This window comes from Lagenorhynchus albirostris, chromosome 7 (genome assembly GCF_949774975.1).
Source record: "Lagenorhynchus albirostris chromosome 7, mLagAlb1.1, whole genome shotgun sequence".
Classification (NCBI taxonomy): domain Eukaryota; kingdom Metazoa; phylum Chordata; class Mammalia; order Artiodactyla; family Delphinidae; genus Lagenorhynchus; species Lagenorhynchus albirostris.
The window spans coordinates 3,534,214-3,558,083 of NC_083101.1; the positions used below are offsets into that span (position 1 = coordinate 3,534,214).

The following is a 23,870-nucleotide window of genomic DNA, read 5'->3' on the forward strand; positions in this document are numbered from 1 at the left end:
ACTGGGAATACTGGTGAATGAATGAAACGGATGGATGGATGGAGGGAGGGAGGGAGGGAGGGAGGGAGGGAGGGTGGAACGGAGACTCCCCCAGGGCTGCCCAGGAGGAGGCGAAAAGCTCCACTGGGAGTCACGTGGGCTTTAGCGAGGGAGCATTTGGGGCTCCTCTCTCACACCGCCGTCTCCGGGTCACGCCCACAGCCTGTGGTCCAGAGGGCTCAGAGCTGTTGCCCAGCAGCACCTGGGAGAGCTCCCTCGGAGCCCAGAAGCAGGGCCGCTGGGTGGCATCTTTGCCCCCTGCTGCTGAGTGGTTGGACCCGGCAACAGCCAGGCCAGGCGTTCACGCCCGTGGCTGCCTTCCCGGTGCAAAAGCAGATTAAACCGTCACCTTTGTGACCCACCTGGGCACAGCACTTGTGGTTTGAATCCGTTATTTCACCTGATCTTCACAAGAGCCAGGTGAAGGTGGCGAGGTTTTCACCCCGTTTTAAGAAGTGGAAATCTGGGTCCAGGCAGGTGGGCTGACTCTCCCAAGGCAAACAGCCAGTGAGCAGGGAGCCGGGTTGGCTCTCAAACCCGGGACCGGCCTCCCACCTGGCCCGCGACCTCTGCCCCCCACGGAGGCTGGCACTCCCCATGGATCTTGGCAACCCGCTGCCTGGAACATTCCCCCTGGGAACCCTGGGGTCTCAGGTAACCTGAGCGCCGGTTGTCCTGGGAGCTACTGAGGGGAGAAGGAGAAACGGCGGCCCTAGTACTCCACTCACCACCCTCCCCAGGGAGAGGGTGCGTTTCACATCAGGCGCCTTCACGCCCTGCGGGAGAGGGGTCACACCTCCCACGCCACACACACATGCTCACGTACGCACACGCGACACACACATCACACACAGCACATAGAACACACAGATACACACATACACCACACACAAATTTGCATGTGCATACACACACTCACCCACTCACCCACACACACACACACACACACACACACACACACACCCTCAGTAAAGCCGAGACTTCGCCATCAGCTGGGGGGCCTGTGCCGCGAGGAGAGCCACCACCCCGGGGGGAGGCCCGGCAGCCGGCGGAGTCTGTCTAGTTCGGTTCAAGCCCGGCTCATGCACAGACCCTCACACGGGTTCTGGCAAAGCAGGTCCCTTTCTTGAAGTCGGTGGGGAGAGAGGGGCGTCCCTGAGGCTGTCGCGGCCCTGCTGTGTGGACGGGGCCCGGGCAGGAGGAGGGCTTGGGGCAGCTGCCGCCTGGCTCCCCTCTGAGGACCTGTGCGTTTTTGTGCTGCCGTCTTTGGTCACCCCAGTAAATCACTTTAAAAGAATTAAAGAAAAATGTGTGTAACAGTTTCCACAAACATTCATTGACACCAGACTAGACCGAAGCCTAATTGGGCCTTTAATTATTCATTATTGCAGAGGAGGGAGCTGGAGCTCGGGGGGGCCTCGGGCGGCTGGGGGGTGGCCCCTCAAGCCCTTGGGAGGCCGTGGTCAGTTCCAGAAAGCTCTGTGAGCCCCTGGGAACACAGGCCTCGGAGGCCTCCTTCCTGCCTGTGCACAGCACAGTGTTACTGCTTAGACATTTAAAGCCCGCTTCTACACTCGTGGGTACTGTGGGCACTGTGGGCACCGCGTTGCCGCCACTTCTCGGGGCAGAAGCCGTTTGTTGTATAGAGGGCCTGGCTGCTGTGTGAGAAGGGCAGGGCTGTGCGTCCCTCACTCCTTCCCCAGCCTCCTTCTCCTCTTTCCTTCTCGGTGGGCACCATCCGAGCATCTGTTCTGTCCGTGGGCCTGTGGTCCCAGCTGGGCCTGTCTCCAGCCTGGCCTCCTGTTCCAACCCACCTGAGGAGCTTCCAAAGGTGGAGCCTTCGGTCCCAAGCCCAGAGGTGCTGCTTTGAACTGGCCTGCGGTCTTGAGAGGAACCTAGCACCAGTGTCTCGTGAAAGCCAGGCCCTCACCCCGCGTTAGGGCTGAGGACCCATGGCAAAGGGCGGGCAGGGGCCTCAGGCTCTGTTCTTCTTTGAAGAAGCTCATGGCCCAGAGCTTCAAAGTGTGGGCTCTGGAGTCGGTCCGGGCTTTGCATGGTGGCTGTCTGCTGTGTGACAGTAGCCAAGGCACTTAACTTCTCTGAGCCTTTGGTCTCCTTCTGTGTCAAATGAGACTTGAAATAGCGCCCACCCCCCAGAGTTTTGTAAGGATCGGATGAGCTCCATAACGCAGTGGGCTCAGCAGTGCCTGGAACGTAGAAAAGTCCCATAAGTATTAGCGATCAGCGGTCGCCTCCAGGCCAGCTGTGTCTGCTGCGTGGGCAGGTTGCTGCCGCCCCTCCCCCCCGGGCACCTGCAGCCTCCTTGGGCGGGGTGGGGGATTGTGCCTTTGGTAGCTGTGTGACCTTGAACTCCTCAGTTGGCTCCTCGGGGACACATCCTACAGGTGAGAGAATGGACGCGCCCAGAGGCGGGGTCTCTAGACCGGGAGCTCAGAGAAGATGCAGGAGTGTGATGGCCGCCGGGGGCTTGATTACCTGCCTTCTGGTCAGCCGGAGAGGGAGGTGCTCATCCCGCCGGGGAAGGACTATAGGAGGGGCGTATTAAAGCGACTGAGTGACTTAGCATCTTGAAAATATGTTTTCTAAATTTCAAATTTAATTTAAAAACTTTTAAATGTGTTAAAAGCATCCTTCTCCGGCCGCTGAACGGCCCAGAGGGCTGTGTGTGACCCCAGCAGAAGAGCCAGGCCAAAGCCCGCGAGGGCCCCGCAGCGTCTGCTCGGCAGGTTTTAGCGGCAGCCTTGTGCGTTTTGCTGTCCATCAAGGATCCCCCTAGGAGGAGGAGGAGGAGGAGGGGTCTTGACTGGAGCTGTCATTTTCGTTCCTTCCTCCCGCCCTACGGCTGTGCATTAGGTGCTGGGCCTTGCGCTTGCAGTGAGGCCTGTCCACTTCCCCCCGTTGTCCAGCAAGGCAGTTGAGACAGGGGTGTGGGTCACTGCCATGCAGGCACGGTGCCAACAAGGTGATGGTGTTCCCAAGTGGTGTGCGGCCACTTCTGGCTTGGCTCATCAGGGAAGCCTCCCTGGAGGAGGTGGCCTTTGGGCTGGGCCTGGAGGGAGAAAGGGAAATACAGCTTTTCTCAAAAGAAGTCCTCAGTTATTCAAAGTGACAGAACAAACTGTTGAGGGGGACAGGAAGACCTGAGGTAACAGAGCAAGTATATTTCAGTTTCCCCTAAAACATCGAAACAGAAAGGATCAGAGCGAGTCAGAGTCACCCACATACTGTATTTTACAAACCTGAATTTTTAAACTGAATACGTGCGCAGTCCTTTCAAATAACAAGCCAGAGAATCCCAGGCATTTTTAAGCGCTGAGCTGAGTGGTATCAGTTTTTCCTCCTTTGGGTTTCTCTTTCTCATTTATTTTATTTGCGGGGGGTGAAGGACATACCTTAAGAAGTGCAAACCACACTATCATCTCTTCTTTTACTGACCAGGCAAAGCTAAGCCTCATACCCAAATGATTTAGTTCCAAAAAAGGGAGGGTATTTGCAAATTCAGCAAAAAAGAAAACAGAAATGAAGATTTGCGGTTATGGAGGTATCTTCCCACTGGTAATTGGATTCGATTCTGAGAAAATGACCCAAACAGCACTTTGGCCACCCTGAGCCTTTTCCACCTCCCTGCTACCCCAAATGCATTGGCACAGAAGCGCAAGCCAGTTTCCTGAAAATAAAATGCACTGGCAGGTGGCTGCACTAAAACTGTTTTTCTTTGAAGCTCTCTGGAACCCTGTTGAATATTAAAGTTTCATCTTGAGGCTAGACTCAATTCAGATCTGCCTGTAAAGGCGCAGAACAGAGATTCTTCATTTGCTGGGTGATTGATTCCGGAATCTCTGTTCTGAATGTACATGTTTTCAGAACAGTCATCTACCTATGATACTGTGGGATGTGATGGATGGCGTGCAAGATGCAGACTCTGGGAGCCCAGTCCCCTGCTTCCCGAGCACTGCGCTTATGCAATCAGCCCTCTCAGCGAGACACCCAGTGAGATTTAGGGGGAAAGAGGTCTGTGCCTGGAGGTGGGGGAAGCCCAGCTATGCCGTTCATCTTTGTTGGTGTTTATGCCTGCCTGACTGATTTCATCCTGCAGAATAAAGAGACTAGAAACAATCCCCTGCCCACGCACCCCAAAAAAAGAAGAAAAAAATCACCCAAAGCCATATGCCTGGAGCTATGACCAACAGGGAACCAGAGGTCCCTGCACCCCTGGTTGTAAGAACACGTCCTGGAAGATGGCAGAAGAAATGTTGACCGAACCAATTTGCTCTGTTTGGGGGGTTCTTGGTCATAACAATCCCTGCTGCTGGTGATTAACTAGTAAGTCACGCACGAGCCGCTTCTGGCTCCCAGTGGGCTGGCCATGTGGAAAAGGTCACTGTCGTTCGTTAGGAGGCAAATGAGGTCTGCAGGCACCTGCCGCAGCTCCGTCCTTGAATCTCTTGCCTTCTTGACAGGTGCAAAACATGTCTCAATCCATAGAGGTCCTGGACAGGCGGACTCAGAGGGACTTACAGTACGTGGAGAAGATGGAGAGCCAAATGAAAGGACTGGAGTCCAAGTTCAAACAGGTGGAGGAGAGTCATAAGCAACACCTGGCCAGGCAGTTCAAGGTACGTGTGCTGCGCCTCCTCTCCTCCTCCCCTCCCCCTCCTCTTCCTCTCCCTCCCCCTCCCCCTCCTCCCCCTCCTCCCTCCCTCCCCTCCCCTCCCCCTCCTCCTCCCCTCCCCTCCCCTCCCCTTCCCTCCCCTCCCCCTCCCCCTCCCCTCCCCTCCCCCTCCCCTCCTCCTCCCCTCCTCTCCCCTCCTCCTCCCCTCCCCCTCTCCCTCCCCTCCCTCCCTCCTCTTCCCCTCCCCCTCCCCCTCTCCCTCCCCTCCCCCTCCCCCTCTCCCTCCCCTCCCCCTCCCCCTCCCCTCCCCTCCCCCTCCCCCTCCCCTCCCCTCCCCCTCCCCCTTCCCTCCTCTCCCCTCCCCCTCCCCCTCCCCTCCCCTCCCCTCCTCCTCCCCTCCCCTCCCTTCCCCCTCCCCCTCCCCTCCCCCTCCCCTCCCCCTCCCCTCCCCCTCCCCTCCCTCCCTCCTCCTCCCCTCCCCCTCCCCCTCTCCCTCCCCTCCCCCTCCCCCTCTCCCTCCCCTCCCCCTCTCCCTCCCCTCCCCTCCCCCTCCCCTCCCCCTCCCCCTCCTCTGAGACTGCATGATCCCCCTTCATGCTCCCACTCTCCCTCCAGAATAGCAATTTGAGGCCAGGAAGGAACCCAGCAAGGATGCTCTTTTCCTTGCAAAGGGCAGCACTCCTTGGAAACAGAGAGGCCACCTGCCCTCACCCTGGTTTGGCAAAACTCACCTTGAAAGGGGCAGAGTTGAGGTGCGGTTTTCACACCTATTAGCTTCTGAGGCCAGGGCCCCAGCTCCCAGCATCTCCAGCCAAGCTGCAGATTAGCCAGAAGGCACGTGATTGGTCCTTCCCGACTCAACAGCTGCTGCAGGTGAATCACATTAGCCAAGGATTAGCTTAATTGATTACAGCCATTTCTGAGCAGGGATCACTCAAGGCAATTCTTCACATCTGACCTAATTTAGCTGTGACAAGTCTCACTGTAGATTTGCAGGGAAGGAAGAGAGATGCCAACATCTTTCTCACTTCCCAGTATGTGTTCCTTTTCTCCATGTAACTCTGGACATTAAAGCCGCAGTTGGTTTGACCTAAATTTATATATACAGACGTACAAATATGTATATATACACCTAGAGTTTACTCAGCTTCAGCATGGTTCAATTGACAAATTATATGCCCCTTAATTGAGGTATACATGCATGTTAATTAGAAACCTAGCTCAGATGTAAATGAATGGGTCAAATCACACAGCCCCGCTGGACTGGAAACTGCTGATGCTTCTAGGTCTTCCTGCCCTTTCTATGCTAATGTTTTCCTTTGATGTGTGCTCCCGGCATGCAGCAAGAACTAGTTCGCTTTTAAAAGCAATATGTTATATAGATGAGACGGCAAGCTAATGAAGTTATAAACCTATATTATAAATAAAATAATAGCAGGTTGAACCTGTTGAGGAGAAATGAGCCTATCGCAGGTGGACATGTCCTCGCTTCAGACGTGTCATCAGGAATTATCTCGGCAAGAGATTTTGACCTGCCTGACCCCAGAGAGCTTGTGTCTCTCCTCGTGAGGCCCGCACTCCCTTCTCTGGGGTAGCCTCACATTCCTCTAAGGGTGTCGTCAGCATCTGTGGGCTAGATCCTCTCTGCAAGCACTCTGTCCCACTTCCCAAATCTGGGGCACTATGGCTCTGAGGGAGGAAAAGCAGCCCCTGCCTTTGACCACACTTTAATTGCCTTAAACGCTTTCGGCAGAAATTGCTGTGAGGGCATCTACCTAGCTGTTAAAGCAGTTTGTCTGGACTGACTCTAGCCTTGAAGTGTGATTTTTCTTTTTAAGTGACCGTGAAGATATTTGTCTGTTAATGGCTATCTGTTTAAGGCAGGCTAGTGAGCTAGTTCTTCAACAGTTTTCATTTTCTTGCTTGCAGGGCTAACTTAAAAGAGTTTTTTCAATGCTGCAGTGACTGAAGAAGCAGTCCACTCCCATGTAACCATGACAGAGGGCCAGAGAGCTTTTTTGCACCCTGCATTTTTACTATTATTTCCCGTTACTTAGCACCATACCCCTAAGGAACCTTGAATACAACCAGGATCTCTTTTGCATGCGACTGTAGATGCATTTCATGAACAGTTTGAACCCTTGTCAATGCATTTTTTGAAAAACAAAAAACAAAAAAAAAGAAACTTTGTGTATGTGACTTAAAGCATGTAACCTTCAGATGTTGCATTCTAAACTGACAATAAAGACCTTTCCCAAATATGTTGGTGTTCTGAAGACTGTTTAATATGCTCTTCTAACTCCTGTGGACCAGAATAAATCAATCTATAAATAAAGCGGGAGTGTGGACATTTTCCCTCACCTAGGGAGAAGCCAGGCCAAGGCAGGGTGTTACAAGTTTTTGCACGCATCGCACTGAACCCAGCTTATTTTAACCTTGCAGGCGATAAAAGCGAAAATGGATGAACTTAGGCCTTTGATACCTGTGTTGGAAGAGTACAAGGCCGATGCCAAATTGGTATTGCAGTTTAAAGAGGAGGTCCAGAATCTGACGTCAGTGCTTAACGAGCTGCAAGAAGAAATTGGCGCCTATGACTACGATGAACTTCAGAGCAGAGTGTCCAATCTTGAAGAAAGGCTCCGTGCATGCATGCAAAAACTAGGTAGGCCCAGAACCCTGCGGGGCGGGGCACTGCACCGCCCACCTCCCCACTCAGCTCGCTCAGGCTTAGGGAGTGGTGCTGAAGTGGACAGCGCCCGCCTGGCGTCAGGGAGCAATGGCTGGATTAGGGCTCCTGGGTAGGGCTACCTTGACAGATAGCCGAGGGAAGTAGGCACCACCTGTCCTAGGGCCTTGTCCAATCCTGTGCAGAGGCCAGCTCACAGAGCCCATTGAGCTGCACATCTGGAAAAATGATGTTAGATGTTACCTACCATCTGAAGAACGTGTGTGTGTGTGTGTGTGCGCGTGCGCGTGCGTGTGTATGTGTGTGTTGGGTGACTTTTTAAGACACAGGTTTTCATAGAGCGGGAAACGTACATCTTAAGATTCCCTCCAGCTTGCGGACGAGGGCTGATGGAGCTCCCTGAGATACTGAGTCATGCAGAAAAATCCATCACATCACAGTGGAAGACTTGCCATTTGCAACAAGCCAGGGAGTCCCTCCTGGTGCCTGGAAGGGGTGGGACTGGAGCCAGCGGCCCCTGGGCTCCTTCGGAATCTTATTTGTGGTTGATACCCACTCGCCTTATCAACTTTCGTGTTAATTGCTTTAGCAAATCTTAACGTGTCAGCGTCGGAGTCCACTTTTAAGTAGCACATTTTAAATCCCAATTCCATTTTCAGGTTTTCTTAGGAAAGATTGGCTGGGCCTTGCACCCACTGTTCTCTAACACAGAGGTTGTTCCTTTTCATATGATTTACTTTTTAGAGTAACTTAGGGTAGCTTTTAGGGTAATTCTGCTTTATGAAGAAGTTTCCTTTAGGTTTTATCTGATGTTTTCACTTGATTCCCTTTTCATCCCCCGCCCCCCACACACTACAAATGCCTTATTTTAAACTTAAAACATCCCCAAAGAGCAAATACTTTAAAAAAAAATCCCCATTGCTATTAAGTGGGAGAGAGAGAACGTTCAAAGGGCAAGAAGGTCGAGTCAGCCAGCCTTTTTGTTTGAACAGGTTCCCACGTCTAGTTTATTTTTATGCCGTTCTAGGTGCCCTAGTAACGCTCCCCAGTCCGGGAGAGGGCGGTGAGCGCTGTTCAGAGCATTAGGACGAATCCGTTGTGATCTGTACACTTGCATCACGTGAGGGATTATCTGCTGCGTTTCTTCAGATGTGCTTCACGGCACCCACGTCCTGGTGTGTCCGGGACTGGGTGACCTGGGACAGTCCCAGGGAGGGGGTCTGGGCTGGACGGTCTCTACCAGCTCTTCCCATTTCAGCATTCAGGAGTCAGCGGGAATGTTTGAAATGCTATTGGTTATCAGGCTTATCCGTGGTTATGGGACTGCGTGAATACTTCTGGTGGGCACTGTCTTTGGGTTTCTACCCATAAAGCTGGCTCTACCCTAAGCTCCCGTCACCTCTCTCCAGACCCTCCAACGCTTCCCCTGGGGGCTCGCGGTCCCTGGGGGTTTCTTTGTTACTTATTTCTCCACAGTAGCATTTTTATTCCCCGGTAGACAGACCGTGTAGAAACCAGTGGGAAACCAAGATTAAACCTTCACATTTTCCGATTAACGGATGAAGGAGCCAAGTGGAAATTCAGAGGGGGCAAAGTAACAACTGATGAGAAGCTAAGGGTCTTTCCGGGAGGATGCTGCCCTTCCCGGACGAGCAGCCTTCGTGCCCGAACTCGGCCTATTTTTAGAAGCTGGGTGAATTCACTTTAGGGTTTGGGATCTTGGGGCTTTCACATGGGTCCCCTTGGGCTGCTGAAATAAGGAGAGAGGATGAAGAGGCCCCTGGAGCCCTGTTCTCCACCACTGAGTGCAGTCACTTCTGCACTCACAAAGACCTTGACCTGTAGATGGACCTGCTGAGTGTTCGGGCAGGTGGGTGGGGGTCCATCTTTCACCAGCACTCGGGTGGGTGATGTGGGTGAACACCGAACTGAGAACCCCCATCTGGGGGAGGCAGTGTCCTAAAGTGGTAGGTGCCACTCAATGGCCCTGTGGTTCACCCAAGGCACTGACCACTTTGCATTTCAGCCGCCTCTTCGTCTGTAAGTTGAAGGCGTAGGAGTCCCTGCGCCCTGGGGTCATTGTGTGAGTCCACAGACACCATTCACGTCACGGGCTGTGCACTGTGCCCAGCATAGAGTAGGTGGTGATAGGACACGTAGGCAGGTGGGTACGTAGTACCCGATAGCTAGACATGATTGCTAGGTAAAGAAGACAGCTAGACCGATAGGTAGGTAGGTAGGTCAGTAGGTAGTTAGACAGTCAGATGATAGATAAGTAGGTTAGTAGGTAGGTAAACAGATAATACATAGGTAGGTAGGTAGATAGATAGACAACAGATAATAGGTAAATAGGTAGGTAAGTCAGTAGGTAGGTAGTTGGATAGACAACAGATAATAGGTAGATAGGTAAGTAGGTAAGTCAGTAGGTAGGTAGGTAGGTAGATAGACAACAGATAATAAGTAGGTAGGTAGATAGGTAGACAGACAACAGGTAATACGTAGATACAGCTGCTGTTGCTTCTCCCGCTTCCTAGGTTTCATTCAAGCTCGGTAACTTAAAGACCCAACCAATACCTGCGGCTGCTTATTTTAGTCTTTATTTTAGCCTTGCAAACAGGTACCATCTTAGCAGCCTGTTTCTTCGCTGGGAGGTTGCCGGTGAGCGTAGAACAGGGGAAGCCAGCACTGATGCTGTCCTGGGCGGTTAGGACTCCTGAAGATGCAGTGTCTCAGAGGTCGGCAGTTCCTTCCTCGGCCTCCCCCGCCTCCCCCCGGCCCCCCGCCACCTCCGCCTCTTGTCTCCTGGGTCTGACTGTAGGTTCCTTTTGCTCTGGTGAACAGCATCTCGGTTACCTTCCTGGTGTAATGATGGGGAAGAGGGTCTCCCTGCAGTTTCCCCACAGTGCTCTTAATTAGGTCTCTATTCTCTTCAAAGTGATGTTGCTGACAATTCCGTACACAGGGGAAAAAAAACCAAGGACTGCAGGTTCCATTGGTTTTCTGTTTCCATTTTTAATCCATTTAAATGGCATTGTGTGTTTTTCCTAATGTGTTCCTCACGTTCCCAGCCAGAACGTGAATCTGAAAGTCTGATTTCTGGAACTGGACATGGGGCTCAGCACCTCTCGGGCGTCATCCGGAAGGGAGGCGGGTGTCCACGGCTCCCCTGCAGTTCCTCTGGTTCCCGGGCAAGGCAAGGGAGAGGCAGAGCTGCCCGGCGACCCTGTCCCCCGACCTGTTACTGCCACTCCGTGGACAGCCTGCAGAATCAGACGCCCCAGCAGCTAGACCAGCCAAAAGCAGAGACTTAAGATCCGATGCGGAACGTCGTTGGTACTCATGCACGTGTCCCGGGCATGTCACATGCCCGTTAGTGTCAGGCCTCAGTCCTGTCTGTAAAATGAGGGGAACTGGCTGACTTCAGGGCTTCCCCCAGCTGGACCGTCCTGGTTCTCCGGTGCTAACGGCCTCTGTAGGGAAGGTCGAGGAGACAGAGAGAGGGGCCCTTACCTCCTCCCCAGAGGCCGGGATGGAGCCGGGTGAGTGAGCTGCTCCCAAGGACGGTGGGTAAGTTAGCCCATGCGGATTTACCCTCAGGATTGAGAGGGAAGTTTAGGGTGTCTCAGTCTTCAGGGGACCGACTAGGACAGCGAGGAGGGAGGGGACCTGAGTCCAGGTGCCGCCCACGGCAGTGACCTCAGTGGTCCCAGCAGGCAGGCAGGTGTCCCCCCAGGTTCCTTCCGGAAAGTGCTCGGGATCGCAAGAGGTCTCTCAGCGTCCCCGTCCCTGCCCAGGTGCGGAGGGGAGATGGGCGTCCAGGCTGGCCCTCGGGGCTCTGGGCCTGGGCTTGCAGGGAGACTGCTCCGTCCCCGGTTAGCTCTTGTGCAAGGACATGTGTCTGTCTGAGCTCCCAGCTCTGCCAGCTCTTCCAGCTTAACTCTCCAGTCTTTAGGGATACAAGCTGGGACCGAGGCAGATGGGCCTGGAGGCCGGGCGGTCCCGGGACCTGTCTGCCTGCTGTGGAGCGGTCAGGCCCCTCAATCTGGTCTCTGGCCCGGTTCCTTGGCGGGCATGTCGCCCTGGGGCCCGCTCAGGCTCCTGTCAGAGGTCACTCGGGCTGTTGTTCAGAAGTGGCCTCCTTCTAGGAATAGCGGGAACCAGAGGATTTCATCTGCGGAGGCTGCTCTGTCCAGGCCCCCAGCTTTGCAAGGCGGCCCCCCTCCTGAGACCCGGCCTGGGCTCTCAGGGCCCTCCCAGCTGAGGGTGCTGTGCCTGGAGCCCAGCCTCCTCTGAGATGGACCCGCTCGGCTTCCCTTCCCTCCCCGTCCACGAAGCCCAAGCGCTCGTGACAAGAGAGGGCCACTTTCGTGAACGGAACGTGCCAAGACTCTGCCTCGCGGCTCTGCCGTGGGGCTTTTTTAGATCCTGACAGTTCCCGAGGTCTTGGCACAGCCAGTCTGGATGGAGAACCAAAAATAACTCCGTGACTCAAGCAGGGCGGGCAGCCTCCATCCCCAGTGGAGAGCCGAGCCCACAGCCAGGAGTTGGCCGAGCAGGCCTCACGGGCCAGCTGGGCCCTTCTCTGCTGCCTCATCCGTGATTCTAAGGCTCCCTCCGAGAGGCTGGGGGAGGGTGGGCTCAGCCCGTCGGGCCAGGGTGCACTGGGGGAGACCTCAGCCCAGGGCAGGGCGGGGCTGGAGCTGGTGCAGACGCCCTCCTCCCGCCCCCCGGCCCCCCCGCAGACGGTCTCCCCTTCTCTGCAGCCACGTGTGGGCCAAACGCAGTGGGACCATCCGGGGCAGCCCCGAGCCTGGGCATGGCCACAGTCTCAGTGTGAATCCATGGCCGCTGGCCTCACTGGGCACTTATGCGTGACGGGCATCCTTCTAGAAGCTCCCCACTGGTTAACTGCTTTAATTCCCACCACCGCCTGTGGGGTGGGTATCCTTCTGGCGGATAAGGAAGCCGCCCTCAGAAGAGGCGGCCCACCTTCCCCGCCCGCCCCGTCCCCTCTGGCGGGTTACGTGGCAAAGCAGTGGGCTGACAATTTTCTGGGAGATGGATACTTATACCTCTCAGTTCCTGAGAGGTGAGTCATTTGTTCAGTCATTTGTTCGTTCATTCATTCGTTTTGGACAGCTCCCCCAGGCTGAGCCTTGCGGGGGGGAGGGGCGTCCTGCCTGGGGTCGTGAGACCCGGACACCCGGGGCCACGCCCAGGGGGTGTGCAGGCCCAGCCTGGGTCGGGGAGGCAGGGTGGGTGCCGTCCAGAAGGGAGCGGGCTCTGCAGAGGCGTCGGTGTGGGTCCAGCCACAGAAGACAGGAGGGCAGGAGCGGGGTGGGGGTCTGGCTGTCCCGATGAGGGTGGGCCTGAGCAAAGGTAGGGAGGCGAGTAGAGCTGGGCAGGCGGCCGAGCCGGGCCTCACCCGCCAGCGTCACCTTCTGAACGTGATGTAAAGGATGGATGTCTGTCTCCTTCGGGGGAGGTCGTCCCAGGCCGGGTGTGGCCGCTGAAGGCCGGGCAGGGCGTGGCGTGAGCGGACGTCTCACTGGGAAGTGTGCCCGCGATGGGGCACCAGCAGGCATCCCACCCGGGGCCCCCGATCCGTGACACCCTTGGGGCCACGGTGCCTTGGGACTTCTCCTTCCGGGCAGCAGACAGGACCACTGTCCCTGACTCAGCGGTGGGGAGGCCCTGCACGGGACATTCACACGGGGCACTTTGCTGGCCTCTGGGCAGCAGGGAGATGGGCTGTCTCTGGTGTTCGATGGCCCCTGTTAGCATTTCCCACCCAGTTCGGAGGGTCTGCTGTCTCCCGGGGGCAGCCCAGAACCCCCCAGGGTCACAGAAACAAAGAGGGTGCTGGGGGGAGACCAGCCTAGTGTCCTGCTTCTCCCCTGCCCTCCCTCCTCCAGACGGAACCCTCAGGGAACCCCACCCCAAATTCTCAAAACCCTCGTGGGATGAGAACCTGGTCTGGGGCTCTCGTGGGCACACACGCTCTCGCGAGATTTCCAAGGACCCACTTTTTTCTTACTTCTGGTTGCAGTAGATGTTGGCTAACCTGCACGTAATGTCCAGTCACTTTCTCCTCTGTCTGTCCTCCCTCAGATGCGGGGTGTGGACAGGGCCGGCCTTGAGGGGACAGTATTTCAGTGGGAAAAAGTATGCAATTCCTCCTGAAAGGGGAACAGGCAAATATACACTGGGAAGGGATGGGCGAGTAAAAATAGTTGAGTTCCTTTTTCGAATCTGGGCCAGAGGCAGCAGCCTGGGGAGCGGCACCGCTGGGGCTTAGGAGCGGGGCAGCGTGACTTGATGGGAATTTGGCTGTAAAGCCGCCTTTCTTCTGCTTTGCAGTCAGCTCTTAATCCCGGTCCAAAGCCTCCGCGTTGCCCAGATACAAGGTCTCCTGACAACACAAAGAGACAGAGGCCCCAGGCACTGGGCTGGGGGTCCAGGGCGTCCACTTCTGCAGTCTTGTTCAATGATGCTGATGGATCTGCTTGCCCCACTTTAAGTTTGGGGAGAGAGTGGGAGGCACCCCAGACAGTGCAGAGGTGGCCATGGGCCCCTCCCCGAGGCCGGGCCACCTCACTTGGCGGGATGACCCCCGGCTAAACCACGGTCCCTGGGTTAAGTCACTGGCAATCTTCTGAAAACGCGCAGGTCTCCTCTAAACTTTGCAGACTGACCTCTACGTCTGCTAATACAGTGGCAGTTTAGCAGAGCAGGCAGAGCTGGGGAGTCACACGCAGGCCTGGCCTGGAAGAAAGGGAGGGCGTCCCAGTCGGCACATGTCCCTGCAGGGCAGGGCCCACTGCCTACGTCGAGGGGCCAGTCGGCTTCTGAGGGCCAGGAACCTTTTGCCCTTCTGAGGCTGGCTGAGTTGACTTATTCCGGAAGGCTTCAGGGCTACGCACACAGGGTGGCATCCAGGTGGCAGGAGGGGGATTTCTGCTGGGCACGGTGGCTGCCCGGGGCTATCAGGGGCAGCGGGAAGGGCGCTGGGCTGTCGGGAATGCCCGAGTGTCGGTGTGGCCCCGAGTGCATCCCAGCCCGTCTCCCGCCTCCATCTGTGCGACGGGAGGGCTCCGTCACCCCCGTGCTCTCTGCTCGTCAGTGACTTCAAATCCCAGCCCTCCGGCCCCTGGGCACCTCCTCCAGGCAGTAGGGAGCCTGCCGTCACCCTGCAGGGAAGCTCACAGGCCCTCCAGGGGGAAGGAGCGCCCTTCCTCCTGTGCTGGACCGCGGATGCACTTTCTCCTTAGGAGGTCCAGCGGCTGCCGCCCCTGCTTCCCAGAGAAGAAAACTGCGTCTGGGCGAGGCTGGCCGCCCCATCGGGAGGTGCGGCCCTGGCACCCCTGGCCCGAGGCCCAGGGGACTGCACCTCCCTCTCCCCACCGGCCCTGGCCTCCGTTGCTCTCTGCTTGGGGGAGCGGGTGGTGGCCTCTCTCGCCTTTGGGTCTGGGCCCAGGCACTCACTCCCCTGCGCCATGTCCTCTCTTACAGCGTGTGGCAAGCTGACGGGCATAAGTGACCCCGTGACCATCAAGACCTCCGGCTCGAGGTTTGGGTCCTGGATGACGGACCCTCTGGCCCCAGAAGGTGATAACAGGGTAAGTGCTTCCTTCATTGGATCTGGGTCTGGGGCAGGGGGGGTGTGGACGAGCGAAACTTGGTGCCCCCGGGGTGGGGTTCCGGGGACTTTGGGGAGAGGTCCAGGTCCCTTGCCGAGGTCCCTGTACTAAGGCAGAGTCGCAGATGGCGAGGCGGGTCCGAGGACGCCTGCGACCCCCTCCCCGCGCGTGGCTCTGCCCCTGGGAGCGGAGGGGCTGCCTCCGGGCTGAAACCTTCCCATGCTCACAGCACTGCCCCCGCTCCGCTGGGGAACAGCTGGGGAACAGCGCGGTCAGGCCTTCTTGTTTTAATGACTTCTCATTTGCGTTTCATTTGCCATTCCTTTCATGGCTGATGGAAACTCATGTTCTTTTTTGATTTAGGAGAAAAGCCATGTTCTTTTTTTTCTAGACTCTCCCTCCCTGGGTAAAGACCTCATAAAAGGAGAGAGAGACGACCGAGGGGCACGTCTGTCTTGATCGGAATGGGGTGGGGGCTGCGTTGCGTTGTCGTTGGAGTCCCTTCGGGGCGTGGGGAGCAGAGGACTGGCTGGCTGGGAGGGTGGCACCTGGCCCACTGGGCCCAGGTAACATCCGTCCATCACCACAGCGTACTTCGGGAGCGTTTCAGCGAAGGGAGGTTCCGAACGCCCAGGGTTCTGGCTCTCGGTTGGAGGAAAGGAGCTGTGGGCATCCCTGTCCCTTGGTGGTCCACCAGCCTGACCACTGGCACCCGGAGAGCACCGTCACAACAGTCCAGGGCCTCTCTTACCCAGCCCCTTGCCTGCAGGACGTTTAGAAAATAAACACTTAAAAAAAAACTTCAAGTCTTCCTCTGGGCGGATTGAGAAAGGAGCTTAGGAATTTGAGAACCTCTGAGCCTTGTCTGGAGGATTTTCAGTGGGGAGGGATCTTGAGACTTCCCACCCTTTAGACAGTGTGATCGCTTCTGTTTAGATCAGGAAGCGGCACATTCTCCTTCTGGGGAAGACGCCTGGGGGACCATGATGGGCTTTCCAGCGATCTGGGCGTCTGTCTTTTTTATCCCACAACCTCCAGTGGGAGGAACCCCCGTCTCTCCCCTTCCTTACCCACCCCCGGCAGGCCAGCAGCCTCTTCCCAGACCTCATCCCTGGGTCTGCAGGCAGAGAGTTCTGGAAGGAGGGGGCCAGCTACAGGCTGCAAACCCGGGAAATGACCGGGTCCGGTATTTTGGGGGTGAAGTTTCTTTGTGTTTTATTTTCTGAATGGTGACGGCTAGCTGGTCCTTGGAAGTTTTCTAAGAATTTAATTAGCCAATTAATTACCAGTTAATTACCAATGAACCATTTGATTGGCCAATTGTTACCCTGACTACTCTTCAGTTTCATCTGCATCCCCCTGGAAAACACCACTTTGGTTCTGAGTTTGGTTAGGAGTGTGCTCTTGCTGCAGACGTCAGTGATGATAACAGTAACGCAGACGTGAAAGAGCGCGTGATGTTTATATTGAAATACAAGAGGAAGTATTGGTTTCTAGGACGCAGCGACACGTGTGCCCAGCCCTCAGCTGAGCGCACCTGTGCCTGTCCTGGTTTGGTCCCACGGCTGCCCTCCAGCCGGAGATCATAGTTGTCTCCGCTGTGTTGATGAGAAAACGCAGGGCCAGGAGGGTCACGTGACTTGCCCAAGGTCTCAGGAAAGGCTGGCCGGTGGGTTTATTAACCATTTATTTACCGCGATGTTCCAGGTTGAGTCTCCCGAGTCACCCTCCTCTCCGTTGCCTTCTCCCCACCTCCTGCCTGCCCCCTGCCTGCCCCACCACACACACCCCACTGACCCAGCAGGCCTCTTGGGATCCGTGAGCTGGAACCAATGACCTTGGTGCCGCAGAGGACGAACCCCGGTCTAGAGGATTTTGCCCCACCTGACACCGCAGATGTGCCTCTGGGTCCCCACGTTGGTGTCAGTTTCCTTTGTTGTAGTGAGCGCTCGTCACATTTTCTTTTCTCAGAGATCACGTATCAGGGCTCCTGGAACCCCCCGTACCGTGAGGATGTCGGTTCATCTGCAAAGCCGTCGAGGCGGTGATGGGTGCTTTGGGGAATTAGACGTCTCTCTTCTGCTTGATGAGTTGATCACCGTCCAGGAAAGGGGGCCCTGGTGATGGACAGAGCGCAAGCAGGAAGGCGGAAGGGGGGCCTTTGTGGGAGCTGACTGCGTGGGGAGGGACGGAGGGGACCAGCTCGCTGGCAGGGGACCCTGGGGGCCTGCTCCAAAGCTGTGGGCAGTCGGCAGTCCTGCCGCATGGCGTGAGATCAGCACAGCCACCAGCTCACAGCCTGCTAAGTGACACGTCCCCAGGTCCTGCCATTGATCTAGAAGGGAGCTGGTTTCTTTTGTTTTGATCTTTTCCATTCTCCATCCAGTTTTGATCACACACAGGAGACCAATAACTCGCTCCCCCCCAAAAAAAAATCAGTGTCAGCTTCAGTGCAGGAGGCCACAGAGGGCGAGGAAAGAGGGGTGTGGCCAACAGCCAGGGCGGGGAATTGCCTTGGGACCCCTGTCCGGGAGCCCTCCAAGGGGCTTTCGGGTCCCCCTGCCTTTGTGCTGAGCTGTTAGAACCAGGTTAGCTCGTTCGTTAAGCACCACCTGTGTGTAGGCACTGGCTGGGCTCCGGTGGTCCTCCACCCTGTCCAGAAGCTTCTGATGGTACCAGAGTTCCAGAAGCCATGCTCTCGTCACCCCAGGCTGTGTCCCTCCGCCGGGACACCAAGACGCTGAGGCGCGTACCTCTGACTGTGGACCCTTCTAAGGTCCGGCATCCACCATCCCTCTTAACAGCCGTGCTTCCACCGTAGAAGTCCCAGGCCCCCTCACATCAGACAGTGGTAAGGGGACCAGCCAGCCTCTGGCCCCCAGGAAGTTCATGTTCAGAGGGGTGGTCTCATCCCTAGAACACCTCTCATTTCCCAAACAGCAGTGAGCTCAGTTTAGTGTTTAAAAGTCCTTCCCTGTCATCTAAACGGTGTCACAGCCATCCAGGTATTTTATTCCTACAGGATCCGTCTTCCTGAAGGTCGTATTGTCCGAACTGCACGGTCACACCGTTTCGTGTGGTCGGGGACGGTCTTGGGGCTGCTGACCTCGCCCCCCTTTCAAGCCTCACTCCCCAGTGAAGCCTCCCACCTCCCTACTCACCTGTTCAGCTCAGGGCTCCCTTTAGAGCATCTTTCCCACCCGAGCCGGCTCCTTGAGGTCAGGTCCTGCCAGGAGGACATGTGACAGATGCCTGCCCCGCCAAAGGGAGGAGAGGACATGGTCACGTTACTAAGCGAGGCCCTTTGGGCGGCTTCCCTCCCCCGCTCCGCCCCTCCCGGGTACATCCCTGCATCACGTAAGATGGGGCCAGACTCGACAGCATCGCCCTGCCCTGCCCTGCCTCGAGATGGCCTTCTTCACTAAAAAGCACATGAAAATAATAGGGACAATTAGGAAAACCCCACGTTCTCCGTAAACTCCACCGTGTGGAACCGAAATGCAGTCAGGATGTGCGAATACCCAGGTTTTCTTACAGGGGAGCTGGTGTTGGGCGTTTTGATTCCAGTGAGCTGGCAGGCCACATCCACTCAAGGCGTGGCATTTACGAAGAAAGAGTCTGGAGGTGGCTTTGTTTTATCTCTTCTGGCAAAGGGACCCTCGTGGGTGGGGGAGCTTGCGCACTGGCCTCAGACCTGCCGCGGGGACTCTTCTCGCCACTCGCCCCGGGGGGCCTTCCTTCTGCTGACAGAAGCACCCGCAGCGGGGGCTCTGAGCCCTGATGCCCCAAGGGCCCCTTTCTCCCTTGGGCTTCCCTGGCTTCTGTTCCCCGGTGTGTTCTCAGCTCTCCCCCCTCCTCAGCCTGGGGCCCCACGGTCCTTCCCGCAGGACAACGGCCACAGGGAGCTGCAGCCCGCATGGAGCGTGGCCCTGAGGTCACCAGCGCCCGGAGGGCAGGGAACAAGTTCCCATCACTTGGAGAACAGGAGGCGCATGGCCACCTGGGCCACCCGAGGCATCCTGCCGGGCGGTGGTGGGTGAAGCGGGCATTGTGGTCAAGCCCAGGAGCGAGCGAGTGGAAGGTCGCCGTCCCCTTCTGTCTGTGCCCGTGAACAGAACCTGCTTTATGGGGTCGGTTGGGCATTTCAGAGGACAGCCTCGGGAGTCTGGGAGGAAGTGGCCCAGCGAAGACAGGCAGTGGGTGTGTCCTGTGCGAGATGCAGTCTGCTTTCTGGTGAACAGACCATGTGGCCTTGGGCGAGACCCTCACCCCTGGGCCTCTCTGAATTGAGGACTTGGAGCAGGTGGTCTCAGGGACCCTGCCGAACGTTAGAATCCCCTGGAAGCTTTAACCAGCTGATGCCCGGCTCTACCCCCAAGGTCTGTGCCATTGTTCTGGGGTGTGAAAGCTCCCAGGAGACCCAGCCAGGTTGAGGACCCTGGTCCCAGGCCCCCGCGGTTCAGATGCAGCGGTTCTGGGTGGCATCCTGGAGGGGACGGGATTCCATCTGAGCCTTGGAACGTGGAGCAGGCAGGGCAGGACAAGGCATTTGAGGTGAGATCAGAGTGAACTCGTGGGGGTGGGAGGCGCTGCCAGAGGTGGGCCCTCATCGCAGGCCCTGGGGGTCCCATGATGCACTCCTCTTCTGCACAGAGGGGCTCCCTGGTGGCCTAAACCCTCCGGGCCAAGAGCTGGTTGTTACACATTTAGCACCTGTGCTGATTTTCTCTCCCACCCTAAATTGCCTTTTCCAAGTGTTGCCCACTGTGACCGATTTGCCAGTTTATCGGAGGAAAAGGCAGTTTAAAAATCCTTAGAAATTGGATGCTGACTTCACGCAGCTCTGCCCACAGGAAGGAGGTGTTGATCCCTGGGGGTCCAGGGACGCATCAACCCAACCGGGTCCCCACCATCAAAGACCCACTCGTGGCGGAGGCAGAGCGAGCTGAGGTGGGGGCGGTCAGAAGAGGGTGCAGAGGGGGGCTGTCACTTGAGCTAAGTCTTGAGAGAAGCAGTGAGCTCCCTGTCTGGGAGGTAGCCAAGAGGAGGCGAGATGTCAGGGCGTCCGCACATCACCCTGCGGACCTCTGACACCTTCCGCCCAGCCCTGCGCTTGCCCCGTTCTAATACGTGGCCCGCATCGCCGAGGGCTGCTCTGACGGAGGCTAAGGGTAATGAAAAGCCTCAGATGAGACCCAGCCTTTAAAAAAAATGTTGTTAAAAACAAAAAGCACATCTGCCTCTAAGCATCTGAATGGATGTCTCAGGAACAAGGTTACAGGTTTGGGGTTGTTTTTTTTTAATTTTTAACGCATGCGCAATACCATGTCTGAAAACTCCCACATCCTTAATCCCTCCTGCAGCCGGCAGAGCCCTCGACGGATAAAACAGCTGCCTTCTTGCCAGACAGATGCACTGGGAACGGCATTAGCCCGGCAGATTTTCCTCTGACTAACTGCATTGCTTTCTAATTTGCTCCCATGTTGGTTGAAAATGACTAAAGCGTTTTGTGCAAAGTCTAGACAGCTTTCGAGTCAACTGGCATTTAAGCAGTCATTGGAAAGCTCTTCTTCTTGTGACCCCAAACTTGGGCCTCTACTGGGTTTGTTATCTTGGTTGATTTGAGCAGTCAGAGCCTTCTGGAAGCCCGGATTCCTCAGGGAGAGGCACCTTCCCAGGACCGGGCGTGATAGAGTGATTACGCTCAGAGCATCCCAAGTGCCAAATTAGTGACGTCCCCCCGCCGGACTGGTGGTTCAGTCCGGCCTGCTGTGAGGGCCTGGACGAAAGGAGAGGCCTGACGCACGCGCCCCCTGGGATATCGGGCATCGCCCTTCCTGGCGACCTTGATAACGGCCATCCCTGCAGACTGCCCGGTGTTGTGGGCACTTGTCCTCCTGCGGGCCCAGGCGGCTGTGCCCTCTGCCACAACGTCCTGCTGGAGGGCGGTGCCCCATGCTGCTGGAGGGCCAGCCTTCCCAGATGACCCACAGCCTGGGGGCAGCCCCACCCGCTTGGCGGGAACAGCAGAGGGTGGCTGCCAGCCACGCCCACGGCGCGGCTGCGGGGTCCCAGGCTGTCGGTCCCCACACCCCTGTGCGTGGTGTCCTTTCTCCAGGCTGGACGCTTCCTCCCCTGGTGGGGAGACAGCCCTGGCCCCTCGTGAAAGGCACCCCGTGGGTTTGGAGGAAGGACGTGACCCTATTTAGTCTGTTCTCTCCCAGTCCTTCCGGCTCCTTCTCTGGGTGCTGAATCACTAAACGCCAAGTCCAGGAGGGGATGCCTACCCGGGAGGGGTCCCCCCCCCGCTTCAGCACCACTGACAGGTCCGCTGTGTCCGCAGGTCTGGTACATGGACGGCTACCACAACAACCGCTTTGTCCGCGAGTACAGATCGATGCTGGCCTTCATGACCACGGACAATTTCACGTCCCACCGCCTCCCGCACCCCTGGTCCGGCACGGGGCAGGTGGTCTACAACGGCTCCATCTACTTCAACAAGTTCCAGAGTCACATCGTCATCAGGTTCGACCTAAAGACAGAGACGATCCTCAAGACACGCAGCCTGGACTATGCTGGCTATAATAACATGTACCACTACGCGTGGGGCGGCCACTCGGACATCGACCTCATGGTGGACGAGAACGGGCTGTGGGCTGTCTACGCCACCAACCAGAACGCCGGCAACATCGTCGTCAGCAAGCTGGACCCCGTGTCCCTGCAGGTGCTGCAGACCTGGAACACCAGCTACCCCAAGCGCAGCGCCGGCGAGGCCTTCATCATCTGCGGGACCCTCTACGTCACCAACGGCTACTCGGGGGGCACCAAGGTCCACTACGCCTACCAAACCAACGCCTCTACCTACGAGTACATCGACATCCCCTTCCAGAACAAGTACTCGCACATCTCCATGCTGGATTACAACCCCAAGGACCGCGCCCTGTACGCTTGGAACAACGGCCACCAGATCCTCTACAACGTCACCCTCTTCCACGTCATCCGGTCTGATGAGCTGTAGGTCCCCTCGGCCTGGAAGCCGAGGGTCCGCGTCCTCCACCCACCTGGAAATTCCTGTGGGACGGCTGCCAAGTGAATATCGGTGAGACGAACAAGGCTGATTTGGAAAAAGCAGCAGCAGCGTGGACTCCGGCATCACGGGGTGGCCTTGCCCCCCGCGTTTCTCCAGCTCCAGCCGGAGGGCAGCCAGTGTGGGAAGCAGCCCCCGTATACACGGCTGGAACTGCAGCCCAGGGCTCCCTGGTTCCCCCGCCCTGGTCCCCTTTCTGGTCAATATACTCAAGAAGTAAGGCACTGACTGTTGGCCAATTCTTATTGAGAACAACCCACTGTTAGGATCGCATGGACTCGTCCGTAGATCATGGTCAGCTCGATGGACCTGAGTGTCGTGTCTCATTGAAGCCCCCCTCCCCCGGGCCTGGCTCGGCGGCCGAGGGGGCCACGTAGGCTAGTGTAACTCGCATCTCATCGCCGCTGCCGTCCTTGACCACGTGTTGTGTCTTAGATGCTCTGTGCTGAGACCCCAAGTAGCCCGTGGACCCGAGTTAGTCCCCAAGAGCGGTGGCCGGCGTGTGTGGCGTGGACAGGCGCAGTGCCGCACCGTTTGAATCCGCGTACCCCGTAGATACATCGTGCAATGTCCGTCTGTTGTTTCCTCGAGGTGGTGACTTGTCTGTTTAGTTGATGCCATGAATGTCGTAAATGCAATGCCGTAGTTTGGATTAGTAAGTGGATGGTTTTTGTTTCTAAAGAGAAATAAAAAAAAAAACACATCGGTGTTCGCCCTTATAGAGAGATGACCAAGTTCATGTTGCTAATCATGAAAGGAAATATCCTCTTCTTGTTAAATTATCTAAATAGTGTAACCACAGATGAGAAGGGCTCATCTAGGGAAACTTCGGTTTCCAACGGGAAAGAAATGCTCTTGAGGGCAACAGTGTGCGGAAAGTACATTTTTTAAGTAAAAAAGAGGGAAACTTTGTACTATCCGGTTATCTAAGGAACAATAAAAATATTAGGAGATGTTTTTGCTTCGTTTGTCATTTCAGAAGGTTTTAAAAATGACCGAGACTTCCAGATCCTTGCAGACGTATTCCAGAGCGAGTGCCCCTCTCAGAAGAGGACAGGGCACGGGCTGGACACAAGCCCCATTGGGTCCCTAGGCACTCATCCTCCGCAAGGGTCGGAGCCCGAGAATCAGCTTGGAGGTCCCTACTCCTTGGGTGGATCTGAATCCGAGGGCTACACCACTGGGAGTCCCACCCTACCCCACCCCGCCAGGCTCCTCCAAGATACAGCTGGAAGGAGCCTGGGACAAGCACCCGCTTCCGACGTGGCAGGGGGCATCCGCAGAGACCCTGCCGAAAAGTGGGCAAAGGTAAACCCCGGCCCTCTCTGGCCAGTCCGCTCACTGGGAGCACTGGGGATCCAGGGGGTGAGTGGCCAGCCCTGTCTGGGGTCTGGGTCCCTGAGCCTTGGAGACAGAGAACCTCATGCACCGGGGGAGCCCAGGCCACCACGGCCAGACCTGCAGATACCAAGCCAGGCTCTGTCTCTAAGTGGGCCCTGAGGTCTCTGCAGGACAGAGCCGTTCTGGAGTGCCCTGGGGGTTCACATGGCCAGAGAAGGCACAGGTCAAAGTAACTCTCCTTTCACAGGACAGTTCAGGACCGGCCTTGGCGCTAGATGCCAAGGCAGGGTGTGGCATGTGGTGACCGTCCACTCCCTCCCCTGCCCTTCCCCCTGCTCCGGGGCGGCGGGCCTCCTTGGCAGGGTGGACAGCAGGGCTGTGATGTGGGCCTGGGGAGAAGCCAGCAGCCCCCGTGAGCTCAGCCCAGCTGGCAGCGCACCCAAA

At 56.7% G+C, this 23,870-nt stretch overlaps 1 protein-coding gene across 3 annotated transcripts in view; it reads left to right on the top strand.

Annotated features, from left to right (window-relative positions):
• Positions 1 to 23,039, top strand: part of OLFM1 (olfactomedin 1) — a 35,472-nt gene extending 12,433 nt beyond the window's left edge. For 2 of the 3 annotated variants that reach the window (XM_060153271.1, XM_060153269.1), the window contains exons 3-6: positions 4,521 to 4,676; positions 7,115 to 7,334; positions 14,871 to 14,977; positions 21,342 to 23,039. In XM_060153271.1, coding sequence (XP_060009254.1) covers positions 4,521 to 4,676; positions 7,115 to 7,334; positions 14,871 to 14,977; positions 21,342 to 22,016 — 1,158 coding nt within the window. In that variant the 3' untranslated portion in view covers positions 22,017 to 23,039. Of the gene's footprint in view, positions 1 to 4,271; positions 4,384 to 4,520; positions 4,677 to 7,114; positions 7,335 to 14,870; positions 14,978 to 21,341 lie in introns of those variants that run through there. The other variant, XM_060153270.1, reaches the window with a different exon arrangement.
• Positions 23,040 to 23,870: the final 831 nt, after the last annotated feature.